The 17,306-nt window shown below is 58.3% G+C and overlaps 10 protein-coding genes across 10 annotated transcripts; 3 read left to right on the top strand and 7 right to left on the bottom strand.

Annotated features, from left to right (window-relative positions):
* Window positions 1-65: 65 nt before the first annotated feature.
* DL89DRAFT_267849 (putative TCP1-component of chaperonin-containing T-complex) lies at window positions 66-1,975 on the bottom strand. Its single transcript, XM_040887686.1, has 2 exons — window positions 1,808-1,975; window positions 66-1,717 (listed from the first exon to the last, which is right to left on the bottom strand). The coding sequence occupies exons 1-2, from the start codon at window positions 1,896-1,898 to the stop codon at window positions 132-134; spliced, it is 1,677 nt and encodes a 558-aa protein (XP_040743355.1). The 5' UTR covers window positions 1,899-1,975; the 3' UTR covers window positions 66-131.
* DL89DRAFT_267848 (uncharacterized protein) lies at window positions 1,821-2,456 on the top strand. The gene has a single exon (XM_040887685.1). The coding sequence runs from the start codon at window positions 1,935-1,937 to the stop codon at window positions 2,436-2,438; it is 504 nt and encodes a 167-aa protein (XP_040743354.1). The 5' UTR covers window positions 1,821-1,934; the 3' UTR covers window positions 2,439-2,456.
* Window positions 2,444-3,114, bottom strand: DL89DRAFT_267847 (uncharacterized protein). The gene has a single exon (XM_040887684.1). The coding sequence runs from the start codon at window positions 2,982-2,984 to the stop codon at window positions 2,781-2,783; it is 204 nt and encodes a 67-aa protein (XP_040743353.1). The 5' UTR covers window positions 2,985-3,114; the 3' UTR covers window positions 2,444-2,780.
* Window positions 3,115-4,031: 917 nt separating this feature from the next.
* Window positions 4,032-4,739, bottom strand: DL89DRAFT_223944 (CRAL/TRIO domain-containing protein; the record flags this gene model as incomplete). The annotated part of the gene is made up of 2 exons (XM_040884666.1): window positions 4,032-4,470; window positions 4,552-4,739. Coding segments are annotated over 2 exons (627 nt in total), but the record flags the coding sequence as incomplete, so codon positions are not given.
* Window positions 4,740-5,784: 1,045 nt separating this feature from the next.
* Window positions 5,785-6,297, bottom strand: DL89DRAFT_257895 (uncharacterized protein; the record flags this gene model as incomplete). Its single annotated transcript, XM_040885560.1, has 1 exon — window positions 5,785-6,297. The coding sequence occupies one exon, from the start codon at window positions 6,295-6,297 to the stop codon at window positions 5,785-5,787; it is 513 nt and encodes a 170-aa protein (XP_040743351.1).
* A 332-nt stretch (window positions 6,298-6,629) lies between these two features.
* DL89DRAFT_213135 (uncharacterized protein) lies at window positions 6,630-7,196 on the bottom strand (the record flags this gene model as incomplete). The annotated part of the gene is made up of 1 exon (XM_040884236.1): window positions 6,630-7,196. A coding segment is annotated over one exon (567 nt), but the record flags the coding sequence as incomplete, so codon positions are not given.
* A 167-nt stretch (window positions 7,197-7,363) lies between these two features.
* Window positions 7,364-8,601, top strand: DL89DRAFT_164400 (uncharacterized protein). Its single transcript, XM_040883712.1, has one exon. The coding sequence runs from the start codon at window positions 7,513-7,515 to the stop codon at window positions 8,416-8,418; it is 906 nt and encodes a 301-aa protein (XP_040743349.1). The 5' UTR covers window positions 7,364-7,512; the 3' UTR covers window positions 8,419-8,601.
* A 582-nt stretch (window positions 8,602-9,183) lies between these two features.
* Window positions 9,184-11,010, bottom strand: DL89DRAFT_203866 (bifunctional 6-phosphofructo-2-kinase/fructose-2,6-bisphosphate 2-phosphatase; the record flags this gene model as incomplete). Its single annotated transcript, XM_040884037.1, has 3 exons — window positions 9,184-9,930; window positions 9,988-10,427; window positions 10,965-11,010. Coding segments are annotated over 3 exons (1,233 nt in total), but the record flags the coding sequence as incomplete, so codon positions are not given.
* Window positions 11,011-11,953: 943 nt separating this feature from the next.
* On the bottom strand, window positions 11,954-14,473 carry DL89DRAFT_267843 (VID27-domain-containing protein). The gene has a single exon (XM_040887683.1). It carries the CDS (start codon window positions 14,379-14,381, stop codon window positions 12,000-12,002), a length of 2,382 nt encoding a protein of 793 aa, XP_040743347.1. The 5' UTR covers window positions 14,382-14,473; the 3' UTR covers window positions 11,954-11,999.
* Window positions 14,474-14,665: 192 nt separating this feature from the next.
* Window positions 14,666-16,909, top strand: DL89DRAFT_267842 (uncharacterized protein). The gene has a single exon (XM_040887682.1). The coding sequence runs from the start codon at window positions 15,045-15,047 to the stop codon at window positions 16,869-16,871; it is 1,827 nt and encodes a 608-aa protein (XP_040743346.1). The 5' UTR covers window positions 14,666-15,044; the 3' UTR covers window positions 16,872-16,909.
* Window positions 16,910-17,306: the final 397 nt, after the last annotated feature.

Genomic DNA, 17,306 nt, shown 5'->3' with positions numbered 1-17,306 from the left:
TGTATAACCATATCCGTATTTATGCGTAAGCTGCATATACACTGCTTGCTGCTCGCATGCCGTTTGGGTTCTTCTCGATGATTACGATTTTTTTGTTTTAAAATGTATCCAGCATCTGCGGAAGACACAAATTACATGTGCGCGTGCGGGTCCTCGGGCTGCTGCTCGGGTACCAGCTTGATCATGTCGTCGATACGCAGGATGTTGATGGCAGCTTCGGTCGCAGACTTGAGCATCTTGATCTTGGACATGGCGGGCTCCAGCACGCCAGCCTTGACGTTGTCGCGCAGCTTACCCTCGTGCAGGTCCAGGCCGTACCACTTGAGCAGGCTGCGGGTGGAATCGGCAGGCGCGTTCTGGGCGGCGGCATGGTAGGCGCGCAGCTTGGCGATCAGCTCAATCGAGTCCTTGGCGGCGTTGACAGCAAGCTGCTTCGGGATGGCCAGCAGGGCGTTCGCAAACTCTGCGATGGCCAGCTGCTCGCGCGATCCCAGGGTGGTGGCGAACGACTCCAGGTAGACATCCAGGGCGGTCTCGACGGCACCGCCGCCAGGCACAACGGCACCCGACTCCATCACGCGCTTGATAGCGCACAGCGAGTCGTGCAGACTGCGCTCCATCTCCTCCAGCATGTAGTCGTTGGCGCCGCGCAGAATCACAGTGGACGCACGCTGCTCCGAGGCACCACGCACGACAACAATGTCCTCGTCCGAGAGCCGGATCTGCTCGATGAGCTCGGCTGTGCCGATAGTCGAGGGCTCAAACGACTCGTCGCCGTCGAGGTTGGCCAGGGTGGTGATGATCTGGGCGCCAGTGCCCTTGGCGATCCGGCGCGCATCGTCCTTGGGCACACGGGTGACAGTAATAGCGCCGGCCTCGGCGAACATCTTCACGTACATGTCGTCGATGCCGCGTGTGCTGAATACGGCCGTGACGCCGGCGCCGAGGATCATGCGTACGCGCTCGGCAGAAATGTCGGCCTCGCGCTTGCGGATCGCCTCGAGGTTGTCGGGGTTGTCGATGACGACGTTGACGCCCATCTTCAGGCGTGTCTTTGTCAGGTCAAAGTCAATCACAGCGATCTTGGGATCGTTTAGCGTCTGCTTCATCGCCGGGCTGGTGATCGGCCGGTACAGCGCGTAGCCCTGGAAGTAGTGGCTCTCGCGGGCACTCGCACCCTTGACCTTCAATACGTTGACCGACTGGACCGGGTAGCGCGCCTTTCCACGGAAATCAGTGGTCTTCACGGCCGACAGCGCGTCGACAGTCATCTCGGCAAAGAACGTGCCGTACGTGCCGAGGATCTTGCTGGACAGCGTTGTCATGGCGACATTGACCAGGGCCTCGCGGCCAAGCTTGTCCACCTTCTGCGCCATCTGGTCGGCAATGAACTTGCATGCCTCCTTGCACGCCAGACGGTAGCCGGTGATAATGGTCGCCGGGTGGATGTGGTTCTTGACCAGCTCATTTGCGCGCCGCAGGAGCTCTGCCGCCAGGATCACCACCGATGTCGTGCCGTCGCCCACCTCGGTGTCCTGCTGCTGCGCCAGCTTCACCAGGATCTTTCCCGCCGGGTGCTCCACCTCCAGCAGCTGCAGGATCGTTGCGCCGTCATTCGATATCGTCACGTCTCCCACGTCGTCCACCAGCATCTTGTCCAGACCCACGGGTCCGAGCGATGTCTTGATCACGTTGGCAATCGACAGAGCCGCCATGACTAGCATGAGTCGGAGCGTTTAGTAGCAGTAGGACTTTTTCTGTGCAAAGCGCCGGGCGCAAAAAAGCCCTCTAGGTGCGTGTTCCTTACCATTCTGCGAGCGGACCTCCTGTCCCGAGATGCGCGACCCGCCAATGAACAGGGCAGAGTCCTGGTTGTTTGTGTCAAAGATGCCCGACATTTTCCCTTTTCAAAAAATAGTGTCTTGAAGTTGCGAATGAAGAAGAAAGGAGCGAATCACAACAACAGCCAGCTGGGCCAAGCGCCGACGATATATTTTTTCGGCAGAACCTACGGTGTTCTCCAAAGGTCCACAACAGCCCGCGGCGCTGCCAGCAGCAGAATCACCCGATCTGATCTGCCGATCAAAGCCCGTGAGCGGAGCACTGCTCCAGCCACATGCTGCCGCCGAGAAAGTCACACACAAGCGACAGTGAGCAGCCAGGAGGCCACATTGTCCAGTCCGGCGCTGGTAGTTGTTGCATTTGAAATTATTGTGAGAAAAAGGTACAAAAGCAATACCGACTTGGCATACAGGAAACGTGGTCGCCGTGCAGGATCAGTGCAGCAGTCCGTCAGCTGCGCTTTTGTTGGTCTGCTTCCAAAGCTAGCAGGCTTTCTGGAGAGAAGGCACTACCGGGGCTGTGCTTGCTTCTCTGCCTCCAAAAGCGCCGCATCCGGCGGCAAAGTGATTTGCCTCTTTGATTTTTATTCCCTTTGACGACGCACGTACAAAAAACCTGCTTGCCAGTTGTGCATTCTTTTGCTTCCCGGCTACCGACAAGTGCCGGCATGGTAGCTTCTTTAGCACAGCATGTCGCAGCAGCAGCACAGGCACGACGCGCAGAGACTATAAGAAGAATTGGGCAAAGGGGCGGGGGTTGTTAGTAGGACAGCATGGCAAGCCGTAGGGGATTTGCAGCTCATATTTTGGTGCCGGCTTGTTGATGTCAAAACAAAGCTTCATTAGAAGCGATCTGCCTGCTCTCCAAACACACACAAAAACCGCTCCTGTTGGAAGCAGGACGCGGTTCCGGACCACCGAGATAGAACAGCTCGATACTTACAGACCCTCGCAGAAACCGCTGCTCCCCGACTGCTGGGGCTGCTGCTGCTGCACGTAGACGACCTGCGGCTGCTGGCCCTGAGGCGGTCCCTGCTGGTAATAGCCGCCCTGCTGGGGCGCGCCGTAGCCGCCGGGAGGGGGAGGAGGAGCGTAGCCGCCCTGCGGAGGCGGGTAACCAGGAGCGTTGTACTTGTCGGCCATTGTAGGTGGAAAGGAAGTTAGGAGAGGGTATTAGTAGTGTAGATGAAAGAGAGAGAGCAGAGGGGAAGTAGAGTCACAGCAGAATGCAGAGGCAAAGTGCAAGCGCTGAGAAAGTATTAAATAGCCTGGGAAGGGAAGCCGGGGAGAGGCGCTCAATAGAAAATTCAGCAGTGGAATTTGGATGGACGTCTTGATTTCGCTGCCCCATCGCCAATCGTGAGGCGACGCGGTCTTGGCGTGCATGGGGTTGTGTTCGTCCAAAGAAGCATTGGTCCCCAGTGCTCATTAAGCCTTCGGCGCTGCGGGCTCGCACAAGGCCAAAGACCATACGCTGGGCGAATAAGAGGGGCTCGCAGTTACACGGCCTATTGGGCTGTTTGCCCGCAGGTTCCTTTTTTTGCTCAAGACGCTGCAGAGTCACAGGAATTTAATTGAAAACAGAAACGCTAACGCAGTATATGCAGGGCAGGGCTCTTCTCACGGCTCGCGCTTGACCGGCAGCAGATCGAATTTTGCCAGCAGCTCCTCCTCGGAATCAAAGCTGTATTCGAGCTGGATCGGAATCTTGGCCTCGTCTGCCGACGGATACGGCGCCAGGCCCTCGTCCAGGTTGGCAATGCGCCAGTTGACGGTCAGCTGGCCCGCCTGGTTCGGCACCTTGATCTCCAGCAGCACCGGAGCGCGCTGCGGGTCCAGTAGCGTCTCTGGAAACACCAGCTGCTCGTCGGCCAGCGCGCTGGTGCCTGCGCCCATGGTCGACCACAGCGCCTCGACGACTAATCCGCGGCCGCGGTCGGCAGTGAACCTCAGGCACACGATGCGCGTGCGCTGCTGCAGAACATCCTTCTCCTCGGACTTGCTCGGCTTGAATCCGAACCAGCTGCCGTACCCCTTGCTGGACTCACTGGAGGTTGATGGGCGCAGCTCGGGCAGCGGCGAGACGTCGTAGATGTACGTGTGGCGGGGCTCGCTGTAGCTGATCTGCACCTGGTGTTGCAGGGCTGTGAAGGCGGCGCGCGGCAGGTCCGGGTAGTTGCCCATGGGCACGCTGGGCACACAGCCGCCGGGCATGTGCGAGCAGCGGCATGTGCCGCCAAGGAACGCCGGCAGATTCTGCGGCGGCACCTGCTTCAGCAGAGCCGGCGAGTAGTTCTTGCCCAGGATCTGGATCTTGGAGATGACGCGCGGGTCGAGCCAGCCCTTGATCACATTCCACGCTGTGACGAACATGGCCGGCGCATTGATCACAAACGTCTTATGCATGCGCTCGGGGTAGTACAGCTGGTCGTTGGCCAGCATCTCGCGCAGCATGTTCAGGGCCGGCCAGTGCGACAGCATCGAGAGGGAGATGCCAGAGAGATCGAAGATCACCACCTGCTTGGAGATGTCGCGGCCAGCCCACCGCGAGCACTCGGGGAAGATTGTGCGGCACAGGAACTCCTGCATCAGGTAGTGGTCCTCGAACAGCTCGTCGAGCGTGCACTTGCTTGGGATATTCTTGATCCTGTACCGCCCGATCCGCTCAATGTACAGCGGGTGCCCGTCCTTGTCCTGCTTGTGCCAGCACCCGCCTCCAAAGTACCGATTCAGTTTGAGCTGAAACTCCTTGACCTGTGTGCCGGCCATCAGGTTCGCATCCGCCACCGAAAAGTACCCGCGCGTCGGGTACGGCACGGAAAACGTGTTGCTGGCCATGGCCACCGGCAGATCGTCGATTTTCTCTTCAACGCGCCATTTGTACCAGCCCTGGACCATGGCTGCTGACTTGTCCTACACAGGCACTGATGTCTGCACTGTTAGCTTGGGTCTTGGCAAACTCAACAGACATGATGTGGAGTCACGCTAGCAACTGTGTTCCCCCCCCCCGGCTCGCTGCTCGCAACGAGAACGTGGGGTTCTATTTGTAGGAGACAAGCTGTTCGCCAGCACCCCCTCCCCGCATCTCATGCGGAGGGAAAATATACACCTACCGTGTCGAGTTGTCTGGCCACCGCAAACCGCCAGATATCCTACCAAAATTTCGTCGCTCCAGTGATTAGTCAAGGCGCGGTGTTCCAAGGACTCGAGCTGCACCTAGGCGTAGCCTTGGTAGCGAGCTTCTGGTAGAACCCAAAGGTGGCGCACTTACCGAGTCCGAGCAGTACTCGTTAATATCGTCCGTCAGCGCTGCCCGCAGCTTGGCTATAGCCTCAGCCTTCTCCTCGGGCTTCGGGTTGTCCAGGTCAACCGTGGTGGTGTTTGTGTGGCTCATGATATCAGGGGAATGTGAACGTGTCAAAGCGTATAAACTATCAGAAATGGGTATCGTTTGTCCAGGGGCTTTCTCCTTGGCTCAAAGAGGGCTACTGTCCAGAATATAAAGCGGGGGGACTGCGAGGAATCTATTCAAAAAATATGCAGTTCTCCACTGCTACAGGTGGTGCCAAGAGACAAACGGGTGGTGCCAAGAAACAAGTAAAAGATAATAAAAACGGTGTACGCGCTTTGGGAAAAAAAAAAAAGAAGAGGAGAAAAGAGCTGACAGGCCCGCAACGAGCAACGGGAGGGCGATGTTCTAGAAAGACGGGCAGCTTGCCGCATCTGCCCGCACATCAGCAGTGCATGATTTTACCTCCCCCAATCGTCCTACACCCCTGGCCCATCGCCTGCAAAATGCCGGCTGCACGTGCCACGGGCACTAGCGAAAAAAGTCGGCAATCCGCTTCTCGGAACGCCATCCACACGACACGCCAACGAGGGCAGAATCCCTGGTACCTCTGGGTCGCTTCCGAATCTCCACCCAAAACGCTAGCAGGCCGCCCTACTGCTCCAATGCCTGCTTGAGCTCGCGCACCAGGCACATTTCGACGCCGGCGACTTCGCTCTCCTGGCTCATCGCCATGTCCAAGCTATCCGTCGCCCTGATAAGCCTGCTTGCCGCCACGCCCTCCAGCGCCAAATACACCGGCCGCCTAAACCGCGTCGCCAGCCGCCTGGCAACATCCGGCGTTGGATCGTCCAGACCGTTGCCCAGCAGCTGCGACGAATTTCCGCGCGCGCCAGGACGGTTTGGCGGCAGCGACAGGGAGAGGTTCGCCATGGCTCCCGGACGCGACGGCGATGCGGTGACTGCTGCCCAGGCCCAGACCATGCCGGGCTTGGCTCCGCCGTTGTGCATCAAGACACTGACCGCAATGTACTTGGCCTCGTCGGATGCGTGGGTCGGGGCGTCGGGGTTGAGCCGCTGCGGCGGGCCTTGCAGCGGATCAAGCAGGTATGTGGCCTGGTGCGTGGAGAACCTTGGTGGAACGCGGACAACGGTAGCTGCTGACATTGTGGTGGGGAACAAAGGTATTGTGACAAGTGCCTTACCCCTCTTTCCGGAAGATTGGTGATTTCCGTTTATCACTATCAATCGTATACGACCAAATATGGTCAAACCGCTGTAAACAGGTATTATTTCACATAGCATTTTTGAGGCCAATAAATAAAGGTGTTGCTTCAGTGGTTGAGGGACTTGTACCCAAACAGGCCGACGACGGCGCCCGCCGCAAAGGCCACGGCGACGTTGAGCAGCGACTCCTTGCGCAGCTCCTGCCGCACCTCATTCCGCTTGGCCTCCTCCTGCGCAGCCACGGCCACCTTCTCCTTGTCGGTCAGCACGCCCTCCTTGACATAGTACCTGGCGAACAGGTCGTTCTGCACCCAGAAGAACTTGTTGTACGCGCTGACAATCTTCTGCCTGGTCTCGCTGTCCCACTCCTCGACGCCCTGCAGCGCGTCGATGACCACGGCGGAAACATAGCCCATCAGGGCGTTGATGTGGATGTACTCGACATTGATGGTCGACGTCTTCAGTGGCGTCGTGGTGTGGATGTGGCCGACCCAGTCCAGGTACTTGAGGTAGGCGATGTTCCACTCGGCAGAGACCAGCTTCTTCAGGTACTTTGTCAGCATGGTCTTGCGGAAGGTGATGACCTCGGAGCCTATCTCGACTCTGCCCACGTTCGGGCCCTGCGCGTGGAAGCCCTCCTGGTCCTCGGAAAAGTGCTTCCAGGTGATGTCGTACATAAACAGCTTGTCGTACACGGCGTCGACGATGGTCGGGACCAGCCCCGCAACTACGCTCGCCGATTTGTGAAGAAACTCTTGATCCTCCTTGGTAAACCCAATGAAGCCCGCCACATAGTCGTAGCGATACTGCAGGTCAGTGTACAGGCGGGTGCGATCAATGGAGTTTTGCTCAGGCATGGTTGAAAAGAATAGTGATGTGAGAGAGAAAATTAAAGATAAGATTTTGAAAGTTGAGGTTGGAGATAAAAAAGGACGCTGCAGCTTTATATATGTGCTGGGCCCGCCATCTCCTCACTGTGTGTCGGGTTCCCTTCGTCGGTGCACGGAAGCAGTCCACGCTCCACCCTGCTGAAAAAAGCCTTTCAGTGTTAGGGTAAGCTGAATCCGGTGCTGTTGGCCTGCTGGGGCGAGCATCTTAACCGAGTAACAGCGTTGTGTAAGCACCGCTCTCCCCAGTGGCCACGGCAATACGCACATGTCCGCACTCCAAAACAGCTGCACTCACCAGTGGGGTGATTGTAACGTGGTGCGCGATAAGGACGGTGCAAAATCGCTGTCACCGGAAAGAAGCAAAATACATGCAGCGATGGTCGGACAGATGTTGACAGCATACAGGCCGGAAATCCTGCCTCCATCAGGCCACACCCAAAAAGCAACTAGCAGCCGCATATCTCCGGCTGTGCGACATCCGCAGAGATCCTGTTCTGTAAAACAGCAGCTGTGTGGCTGGCACAGCCTGTCTGCCGATTTGCAGCAAAGGAAAGAGGTTACCGATATATTGAAAGCTCCCCTGCTGACCAAGCGGCTAGTTAATAGGGCCCTCCACAGCCGTCGGCTTGTTGCTGTCGTCGCCCTCAACCACAGATCCGGAATTGCTGCTGGAGTCGTCGTCCTCGATCCCAACCAACTCGTTCTTCAGCGCCATGGTCTGCTTCTGCACGTCCGCCGGCACATTCGACGAGTACCTCAGCGTGATGGTCGGCGTTGTCTCGACCACATCCACGTTGCCGTGCCCAGCAATGTGCAGCTCGTCGATCTTGAGGTTGCCCAGCAGCGGCTGGCGGTGCGACGACGGCCGGCCGCCCTCAGACATGGTCGGGCTGGTGCCCATGCTCTGGCCCTTCAGGTGCGCCATGCTGGGCGTCGACGACATGCTGATCCTGTAGTCCGGCGTCCTGGACTTCCCCACGGCTGCGGGAATCGCCACAGCGCGCGCAGCAGCCTCAGGGGAGATCACATTTTCAGCCTCGTAGACTGGCGGCGACCCAACATGGTCGGCGGCCATCGCAGGCTCTCCCAGCGCAAACGCATCATCGGTAGGCAGCGCCACCCCAGCATCGCGCACATGGTCGTGGCACGAGAACGACGCAGCATAGGCTGACGGCGACAGGTGGACCGGCGAGCCGTCGCGCGGATCGGAGCGTATGTGCGGCATGCTCGTGATGCTGAGCTGGCTCGGCAGGTGGTGGTGCAGGTGGCCGTCCTTGCCATGGTGCATAAAGTGGCCTGGGTGGTCGGGATCCGGCGACGCTGACCGCGAGTTCTCGCGGGTCATGCTGGGGCTGATCTGCGACGGCCACACGTGGCCTATATGTCCCTCATGGCTGCCCTGGTCGTGGCCGCCGGACACCGACAGGTTCGACATCTCGCCCTTGATCTCATCAAGCACCGGCATGCGCGCGTGATCCCTGGCCTGCATCTGCTGGCTGGCTGCCGTCTTGGCCACAACCGACTCGACAGCAGCACGCATGGCGCCGGTGTCGATATCCTCGTCTCGGGGAGTCGAGCCGAGCGCAACCGACGGCGGCGCGTTGGTGCTGGCAGGCGTCGGGAACGGCAGCTTCGGCGTCGGGCTGTCCGCGGGCGTCCACACCTCGTCCACGTCCCACGTGTCGGAAACCGCGTTGACCAGCTTGGACGCCGCAGCTGCTTTGGGTGCAACTGGGGTGCCCGCAGACTCTTCGCGCCCTGCCACCACCGTGGCCGACGAGCTCAGAAGCTGGTCGTGCGTCGGGAGCCGCGTAGCATCGGTCTTGGTAGCCGGGCTGCTGGCCACGCTGTTAGGCGCGGCACTGGCGCTGGACCGTGCTGTGGCACCAGCCGAGCCTGTGCTGCCCTTCAGCGTGCCGCCACGCTTCAGCCCCTTGGGCTTGGCGCGGTGAGTGTCAACAGCGTCAATATCGATCTTGTATGTTTGGATGTCGCAGCCGTACGCTGTCCACGTCAGCTTCATGACTGTGTGCAGCGGGATCTTGAGATACGGCAGCTCGTCGGGCCCAATGTCCAAAAAGTACGCGTAGATGCAGCGCAGCACAGCCTGGTGCGAAATCACCATGATGTTCTGCTGCCGCTCCAGCTCCATGATCACGGGCTCCAGCCGCAGCACCACATCGCGGTACGACTCGCCGCCGCGGTACCGGAACTCAAACTTGTTCTGGTCACGCATCGCGTACTCTTCCGGGTACTCCCGTTCGACGTCCTCGTACGTCAGCCCCTCGCACACACCAGCATCCAGCTCGTCCAGAGCCTTCCACTGCATCTTCTTGCATGGCAATCCGGCCGCAGTCTGGTGCGTGCGCCTGAGCGTCGATGTCCACACCGTCAGCGGCTGGTCGCCCAGCAGCTTCGAGATGAGACTCGGCAGGGCGTCGGCGTACTTGCGGCCGTTCGGGCTGAGATCGGGGTCGCCACCCAGGCGCTGGTTGAGGTTGTACATGCTCTCGCCGTGGCGGCTGAACAGCACCGAGCGCGTGGCAATGTGGATGTTCATCAAAAAGTAGACGATGCGCGATTCCAGGTAGCTGGTGATGCGGTTGATGACAACCTGCGAGCCTACGTTGATCTTGCGCACGTAGCTGGCCAGCCGCTCGTCGTACTCCTCGACCGTCGGGTCCTCGGGCGGATACGGGTACTCGCCCTTCGCCAGCGGCCGCTTGCCATCGCCGCCAACGGGCTCATAGACTTCGCTGTAGTGGTCGATGCGATGCCGGAAATCGTCAAGCACCATCTGCGGGTCCTTGATGCCCTTGTAGTCGGGGCTCGTACGCTTGACCTCCAGGATGTTCATGTCCACCAGGTTGGCGTCGTCGCACCAGCTCTCGCAGAACATCACCTCCACGTTGTGCTTGCGGCACTCGTCGCTGATCATCTGCCGCCGGGACCGCGTCGAATTTGTTGCATCGTAGATCGCCACGCCATTGTGTACGTCCTCAAACCACGCAAACATGTCGTTGAGCGCCAGCACTGCGCACTTGAGCCGCTGCTCGATGGCCACCGGGTTGTGTGGGTCAAAGAAGCTGTGGTCAAGCTGCGCTCCGACGATTTTGCGTCGGTACTCGCCAACATTGAACACGCGGCAGTTTACTCCGAGCCATGCGAGATACCGTGACACTACACTGGGAACGAATCCCCCCAGGAAGATAAGAGGTCGGTGAGAAACAGGAATTGAGAGAGAAAAATTGGCCGCAAACGAAATTGCCCTTGTTCTCGCGCCGTTGGGCTTGCATGCTTGCCTGCCCAGCTGACCTGCTGCAGAACATCACAAAGTTCATTTCCCACCTCATACCAGCCAGCCTGTGCTCTGGCCACAGGAGGGAAACGGGGACGGCGGCTGGCCGGATGGCTGGTCAGGGCTGCAAACCGCACAGGAATTGCAAAATGAAGTGCAAGTTTACAGCAATTGTTCAGTTGCAGGTTCGCACACACAGCTGGCCAAGGCCCGGCATGCCGGGGGAGTGACTGCCAAACGACTTGGACACGCCTCCCCGCCTGGCTTGTCTCGCAGCCGGTGGCCTGTGCACGACAGGAGCCAGGGCTGGGCCTTTCCCTTGGTTGAAAAAGGAAACAAGGCTGTGCCAATCGTCGCCCAAATTGGCCTCCTCCCGCTATCTGTGACTGCTGGTGTGGGAAGAAAACAAAAATGCCTACCTTTGTACGAGATATAGGTCTTTCCCCGAGCCGGCAGCCCGACCATCTACATCGTAGAAGAGAGTTTAGCGCGAATTCCTATTCGACAGCCATACGCCGAGAAACCCCGATGCATGAAACCTCATCCCTCCTTCTCGGAAACACTCGCTCCGCAGGAACGGTCAGGCCATCCCTCCGTCAAAGGTCTCTTCACATGCGATCAGCTGTGCAGAGGAACCCTGTCTCCTTTATCCTGCGTAGACGAGAATGGCAGATAAGGACCGCGGATGGGTGCACACTCTACTGTTCGACTGGTGAAGACAGAAACAGCCCATTTTCCACCCCCTCTCGCTCCCTGGCTGACAAATGGGCAGCGGGCCCTCCTAAGGCTCCGGGTGCTGATTCTTACCACTACTACGATCCGTGTTCCTCCGGCTAACATCGTTCAGGGTATTCAGGGGCTGCTGCTGCTCGCTTGGCTACAGTTGGCGGTTAAATGAAGTGGATGGATGTGCCACGTCTGACAGCTGGGCTAGGTAAGGGCTATGCGTGGCAGCAAAGTGAAAAGGTCGCTGAATTCAAAAAGTCGAAGCTCCCAAGGCGAAGAAGGCACATAAAATAGAAGGATATCTCCAGCAAAAAAAATAAAAACAAGGAGTGAAGAGAAGAGAGGGGAAGGGTTTTTCTTTATCGGCGAAGGAAACATCAGGCCTGGGATCCTCCTTGGTCGGACGACGTTTTGCAAATGCGTGCAACCAGCACAAAGCGTCCAATGGAGGCACTCCTCAGACGCCAGTGCCGGCGAGTTTTCCACTAGCCTCGCTTGGGCGAGCCTGTCTCCGGCAGGCTGCTTTCTGGCAACGTCACTGCCTGCCCCCTGAACTTTCGGGATTTGGCCTGCATTGTTGCTGGTTTTCCGGCGATTCGGAAGAAACAACTGCGTCTGCGCCGGACTGGGCTCTCCGCGCCCCTCCTTCCGCCCCGGTTTGGGATACACAGCACATGGATACTCTGTGATATTTATTGATAGCGAGCTGGGCCTTCACTTGCCCTCAATTAATACGGCGAATCGACAATATCGTGCCTGGGCGACGCCAGCCGCTTGGCCACGGGCTTTGGCACCATCAGCGACTTGCGCGTGGGCTTCGCCAGCTGCGACCTCTTGACGGTCTGCACGTCGTTCGGCAGCGTCACGACGATCGCGCTGTCCTGCCCAAACCTAAAGTTATCGGCGACCACCCGGTCGCTGTACTGCTTGATATGGTACGCGTCACCGCGGCCCGTGCCCAGCACCCGCCGCAGATTCCACGTAATCACAAACGGCCCAGTGCTGGTCACAATCGAGTCCTCGATGTTGTTGCCCTCGGGCGACTGGTTGAACCGCGCCGGCGTAAATCTGACGGGTCCGCCCATGTACACGACGTGCTCGGGCTTCAGCTGCAGGCGCTTGGGCGCAGGCTTCTTTTGCTTCGGGAAGGAGATCTCGAAGCCCGTGCGGCCCTCTGGGTCGTCGGGGATCCGGGTGTCAATCAGAAGAAGATAGTTCTTGCAGGTTGCTACGATGTACCGGCCGTCTGACGTCACGTCAATGCCGATGATCGGCTCGCCCAGGGCCGGCAGAACGGTCTTGGCACGCACTCCGACGCGGTCAAACATGCGGATCTCGCCCTTTTCACTGCCCACCACCACAGCACCGCTTTCGGTCGTTGCGGCAGCCGTGAAGTGGCTCTTGGTCGTGTACGCCTGCATCTCGCCCTCAACCACCAGGTTGTCGCCGCCAATGCGCGGATCGATGCGGTAGATCAGGTTGTGGCTCAATCCAACCAGGGTCTTGTCGCTCGTCATCTGGCCGTACTTTGTGTTGTGGGCAATGGCCACGGTCGGAATGTCCTCGTGTACCTTCCACTCCTCGACGACCTTGCCGCGCTCAAGATCCATCCTGTACAGCTCATTCGGTCTCTGCTGGTTCATCAGAACCATAGCCGAGTCCTGCTCAGACAGCATTGCGGCCTTGGGGATGAACTTGCGGCCGTGCGTGTCATCGATGGAGTTGATGGTCGTATCAAACAGCATTTGGTCGCCGTCAGTGTGCTTAAAGACCCCGATTTTGGTGCCACGCACGACAAAGGAGCGGTCGTTCTTGTAGCCCACCGATAGCATCGAGTTTTCAGCCTGCCCAGACCTACTGCCAGGCCCAGAAGTTGATGCCTCGTCGTCTGACTCCTCATCTGACTCGTCTTCGGATTCGGATTCGTAATCTTCAGAGTCGGTCTCGTCAGACTCCTCAGCCAGCCTCGAGGTCTTGACACGGTCGGGAATAGGATCGTAGCGATCACCATCTTCCTCCGACTCGGACTCTTCATCTGATCCCTCAGACTCATCCCACTCCTCGGGTGCCTGGGGCATAGCCACATCCTCCTCGTACGCGTCCAGCATGTAGTCCTGAGAAGACACCGTTGCCTTTGTCCATGGCTCCTGGTTCAGCGTCTCGTACGCTGCGCGAGTCATGCCCTGGTGCATAGTATCGTAGTGCTCTTCGTCGGCCGCAACCAGCGAGAACGAGTATGCCCTGCCGCTGGCATCAAAGTAGTTCCAGATCAGCGACATGAAGTCATGGTTGAACACCGCGTTCATGCCTGGGTCAATGACCTGGGACACGTACTTGCGCTCATCGCTGGCGACATTAAGCCAGTACTCGTACTTTTCCGGATTGACCACCGTCAAGGCCACCTCGGATGCGACCAAAGCAAACTCGGTCTTTCTGGCATCGAAAACATACAGCTGCCCCAGTACCGACAGCGTGATGTCGCCGGTTTTCATCTTCTTGGGCTCTGGCGGCAACTGCGGCCCAGACAGCTTCTTCGCCTTCTTGGGCTTAGTCACCGTGCTTTGCTCGTATGCCGCAAGCTCGTCGTCGTCAATCTGCACGTTCTGCAAAATCTGCTCCAGCTCCTCGTCTTCGACCATGGTGACAATGCGACCAATCTCATCGGGATCCGCAGCCGTATACGACTCGCGGTTCTGCCGCTCCCACACGCACCGCGCTACCGCCAAGGCAAACTGCGAGCGCTTCTCTGGCGTCACGCTGCTGGCGTCGCTAGCAAACTCGTAGTGTACATGGGCCATCTCGCTCGCGTCCTCCCACTTGAACCCAGCAGAGTCGTCGACTGTAGCGCTGGTAAACCGCAGCTCGGTGCCAATAAGGAATGCGCGCTCATTGTCCAGCGCCTGCCCGTTGTCGGCCAGGTCCTCTTCGCCCTCCTCAAATACACGCACTGCCACTAGCTGGTAGTTGAATGGGACTGTGGTGCGCCGGATCACGAGTTCGGCGTCGTTGAATAGGCACTTGCGCGGCACACGTGTGCCCGGCCGCACCTCGTATAGAGCGCCTGCGTCAATTTTGTATACCTCGGGGCTATCCTTGCTGCCCCACACCATCTTTCCGAGCGACCTCAGCGCGAACATTTGTGTTGTAGAATAAGAATTTGGACTGTAGTAGTGAGAAAATAAACCAATGCAGGGTGCTCGTGATGCCAAGAGCGGAGAGACTAGACAGCAAAAAGTCAGCACGTTTTGTTGATGCGAGCAAGCTGCGGCGTCAGCCCTAGTCCTGCGGGGCACAGACTCTTGATCCTGGACATGATCAGATCGCAATCACGGGTTTTTTTGTACTATCTGCAAAGGTTGACCTTGCGCCAATTCAGTGCAATGGACGCACACTCTGCAACACCAATTTCTGCATTACCTTAGTATAATACTCGCTTTGCACGTCCATTTCACCCCCAGGGCTTGCTAGTGGCAGCACACGCCACTTTCTGTTCATTTGGTTTTCCGGGGCACAGAGATTCGGGGCGACGAACAAGACCTTACAAACGGCTCATGAGACTGCTGCAGCACGGCGGCCCGTCATGCCGAGCATATGGCAGCATGCTGGCAGCAATACCTAGATCGGTGGCCCAGTATACAACCTCGGCAACCCGGCGACAGCACGACCACCATTCGGGCAGCAAGCGCGCAGGCAAGGCCGCAGGGCAGCGGGATCACAGCGTGGATGGTAGGCGCAGATCGGCGGCGCTCGAAGACATCTTGTGGGGAAGGTCAATGCCGTTTGAGCCGCTCAGCCAGCATGATCCGGAAACACGGCCAGAAGCAATTGCCCGGAGCGCCGCTGACCCCAACACAGAACAAAAGGACGGCTTGACGCAGCAGCTTGGATCAGCGGAGAGCCTGCTGGACCATTCGCGGGCATACATGCAGCTGGCCGAATCGCGGATCTCGACCGCAGATGTGCCTACAGCAACTAAGTCGACGCGTGCGCGGCGAGGAGACCCGATCGGACGCAGCATGCCATCGTCGCTGATGCGGCGGCTCAACATGAAGTTCCACGCGGATATCAGGCAGCGGCGACGGCGACACGGGCTGCGGATACGCATTCTGGGGGCGCTATCAGAGCTGCAGCACTTGATCCAGGTGAAACCAGTGGATAAAAGAGACACCCGTGTGTTTATGTACCTGTCGGATCTCAACCGCCACTACACAGAGTACTTGTGTGAGCATGCAGAGCCCTTGAACCTGCGTTCATCGACTTGCATTGCGATGGAGCGGCACAGGAGCAGTGGCATGAGCCCAATTACCATTGCCGTGGCCGATGCAGCACATCCGCAGCTGATACCGCAGACAACACCGTATATGTCAGACAACCCGCACTGCCCGCTGTTTGATAGAGAGATGTATGCACGGCGTCACGCATCCCAAGGCATGTCGGATCGCATTAGTGGTGTGCAGCCAGACATTGCCAGCTGGATTGACTATATGGTTGGCGATCTAGGCGAGCCCGCAGCACATGCGCTATTTGCAGTTGTTTCACAAAGCAAAGTGCCCGAGCGCACATCATCGAGGCTGCGAGCAGCAGTGGAAGAGGCACTGGTACTGGCATTCAACCGGCGAGGCTTCACATTAACTGCGCTAGAGAGCCTGCGTGTGTGCGAGTACTATTTGCGGCAGCAGGCACAGCCAGTGCAGCCCAAGCAGGTGCTACGCGTCTGGCAGGCAGCAGGCGAGGACATTGCTGTTGATGTGGCAAGTGCACAGGACGCCGATCTGGTAGCCAGCCCCACAAGCCCAGGCATCTCGGCCGCAAGTATAATCGCGGAGCTGGCGTTCAAGCGGTGGAACAACGTTGCTTCGATGATGATCGTGCGGCTGTGCGGCTGGCCCTGCGACAGCAATGTGGCGGCAGCGTGGGCTCTGGTCCGCGGCTGGTTCCTCCTGTGGGGACCGATAATGAAGGTGCTTTGCCCTGTGCCTCGCCACAGCTTTGCCAGCGGCAGCGATCCGCATGCATGGGCGTATTGGCGCCCGAAGCTGCCTGGCCGTGACCGCCTACATGCACTGACGTTGAGCACCGAGGCGATTGTCAGACTAATGTCATTGCTGGTGGATCGTGGACATACGCTTCACACGGCGCAGGTCCTGGGATTCGCGATTTCGGAGATAGGCGTGCCGGCGACCATGTCGATGTTCAATGTGATGCTGCGCGGATACCTGAATCCAGGCAGGAAACACAGGGATAACCTGGCGGACCTGTCGTCGCTGCCACTGCTTAACACGCAATGTGTTTCGCTCTATGTGGACGGAGCGCGGCTGGCTGGCCAAAAGTCAGACTCGAGCGTGTTCATGATGCTGCTTCGTGGCATGCAGCGGTGGTCATTGACACCTGACGCCCACACGCTAGGTGTGCTGATCCTCAGCGCATGTCAGGACGGCGACCATGCGAAACTCGAGGGCGTGCTGAGGCTGTTTGCTACACAGTGGGGCATCGTGCCAAGAGAATCGAGCTGGCGCGATATGGAGCCGTACAACGTGAGCCATATAGCGTACAAGGTGCTGGCAGAGCTCGCTGAAGGCCCGAAACCCCCCGACACATAGAAATAGTGCTTTCGTAGAATACACACGCCTTCACTCTGGCTGTGGGCCAAATGCCCCCATTTGCTGGCTGCAGAGATGCGGATTTGGAGGCATTTCCGTTCGCAGCTGGCGCGATGCGCATTTGGCAATTTTCTCGAAAATATCTATTTTTGCGCTTCTCAGCAGTCTGGCTCACGCTGCCAAGACTCGTAATTTCCTGGAAATACTTCGCGCGCTGATTTCGAGAGATTCTCACACTGCTTGCTGCACACTGCGGACACAAAGTCTTGGCACCCCTTTGCGCTGGACTGCACAAGAATCAAGGTATTGTCCAGGCGTGAGCCCCATGTCAACAATAGCCATGCGGGCGATCACTGAAACTTTGGTCTATGCCATTTCCATGTCACGCTGGGGGGGGACTTGCAGCTCTTATTTACTGGCCACTTTAAAAGCACG

Source organism: Linderina pennispora (genome assembly GCF_002104995.1).
Source record: "Linderina pennispora strain ATCC 12442 chromosome Unknown DL89scaffold_7, whole genome shotgun sequence".
Classification (NCBI taxonomy): Eukaryota; Fungi; Kickxellomycota; class Kickxellomycetes; order Kickxellales; family Kickxellaceae; genus Linderina; species Linderina pennispora.
Note: the sequence above shows the minus strand (reverse complement) of the source record. Positions and strands in the feature narration are given on the sequence as shown.

Coding starts and splice junctions, on each gene's coding strand:
- DL89DRAFT_267849 (XM_040887686.1), bottom strand. CDS start 1,898: ATGTCGGGCATCTTTGACACAAACAACCAGGACTCTGCCCTGTTCATT. Junction 1,718..1,807: donor GGAGGTCCGCTCGCAGAATG/GTAAGGAACACG, acceptor GACTCATGCTAG/TCATGGCGGCTCTGTCGATT.
- DL89DRAFT_267842 (XM_040887682.1), top strand. CDS start 15,045: ATGCCGTTTGAGCCGCTCAGCCAGCATGATCCGGAAACACGGCCAGAA.
- DL89DRAFT_267843 (XM_040887683.1), bottom strand. CDS start 14,381: ATGGTGTGGGGCAGCAAGGATAGCCCCGAGGTATACAAAATTGACGCA.
- DL89DRAFT_267847 (XM_040887684.1), bottom strand. CDS start 2,984: ATGGCCGACAAGTACAACGCTCCTGGTTACCCGCCTCCGCAGGGCGGC.
- DL89DRAFT_164400 (XM_040883712.1), top strand. CDS start 7,513: ATGTCCGCACTCCAAAACAGCTGCACTCACCAGTGGGGTGATTGTAAC.
- DL89DRAFT_267848 (XM_040887685.1), top strand. CDS start 1,935: ATGAAGAAGAAAGGAGCGAATCACAACAACAGCCAGCTGGGCCAAGCG.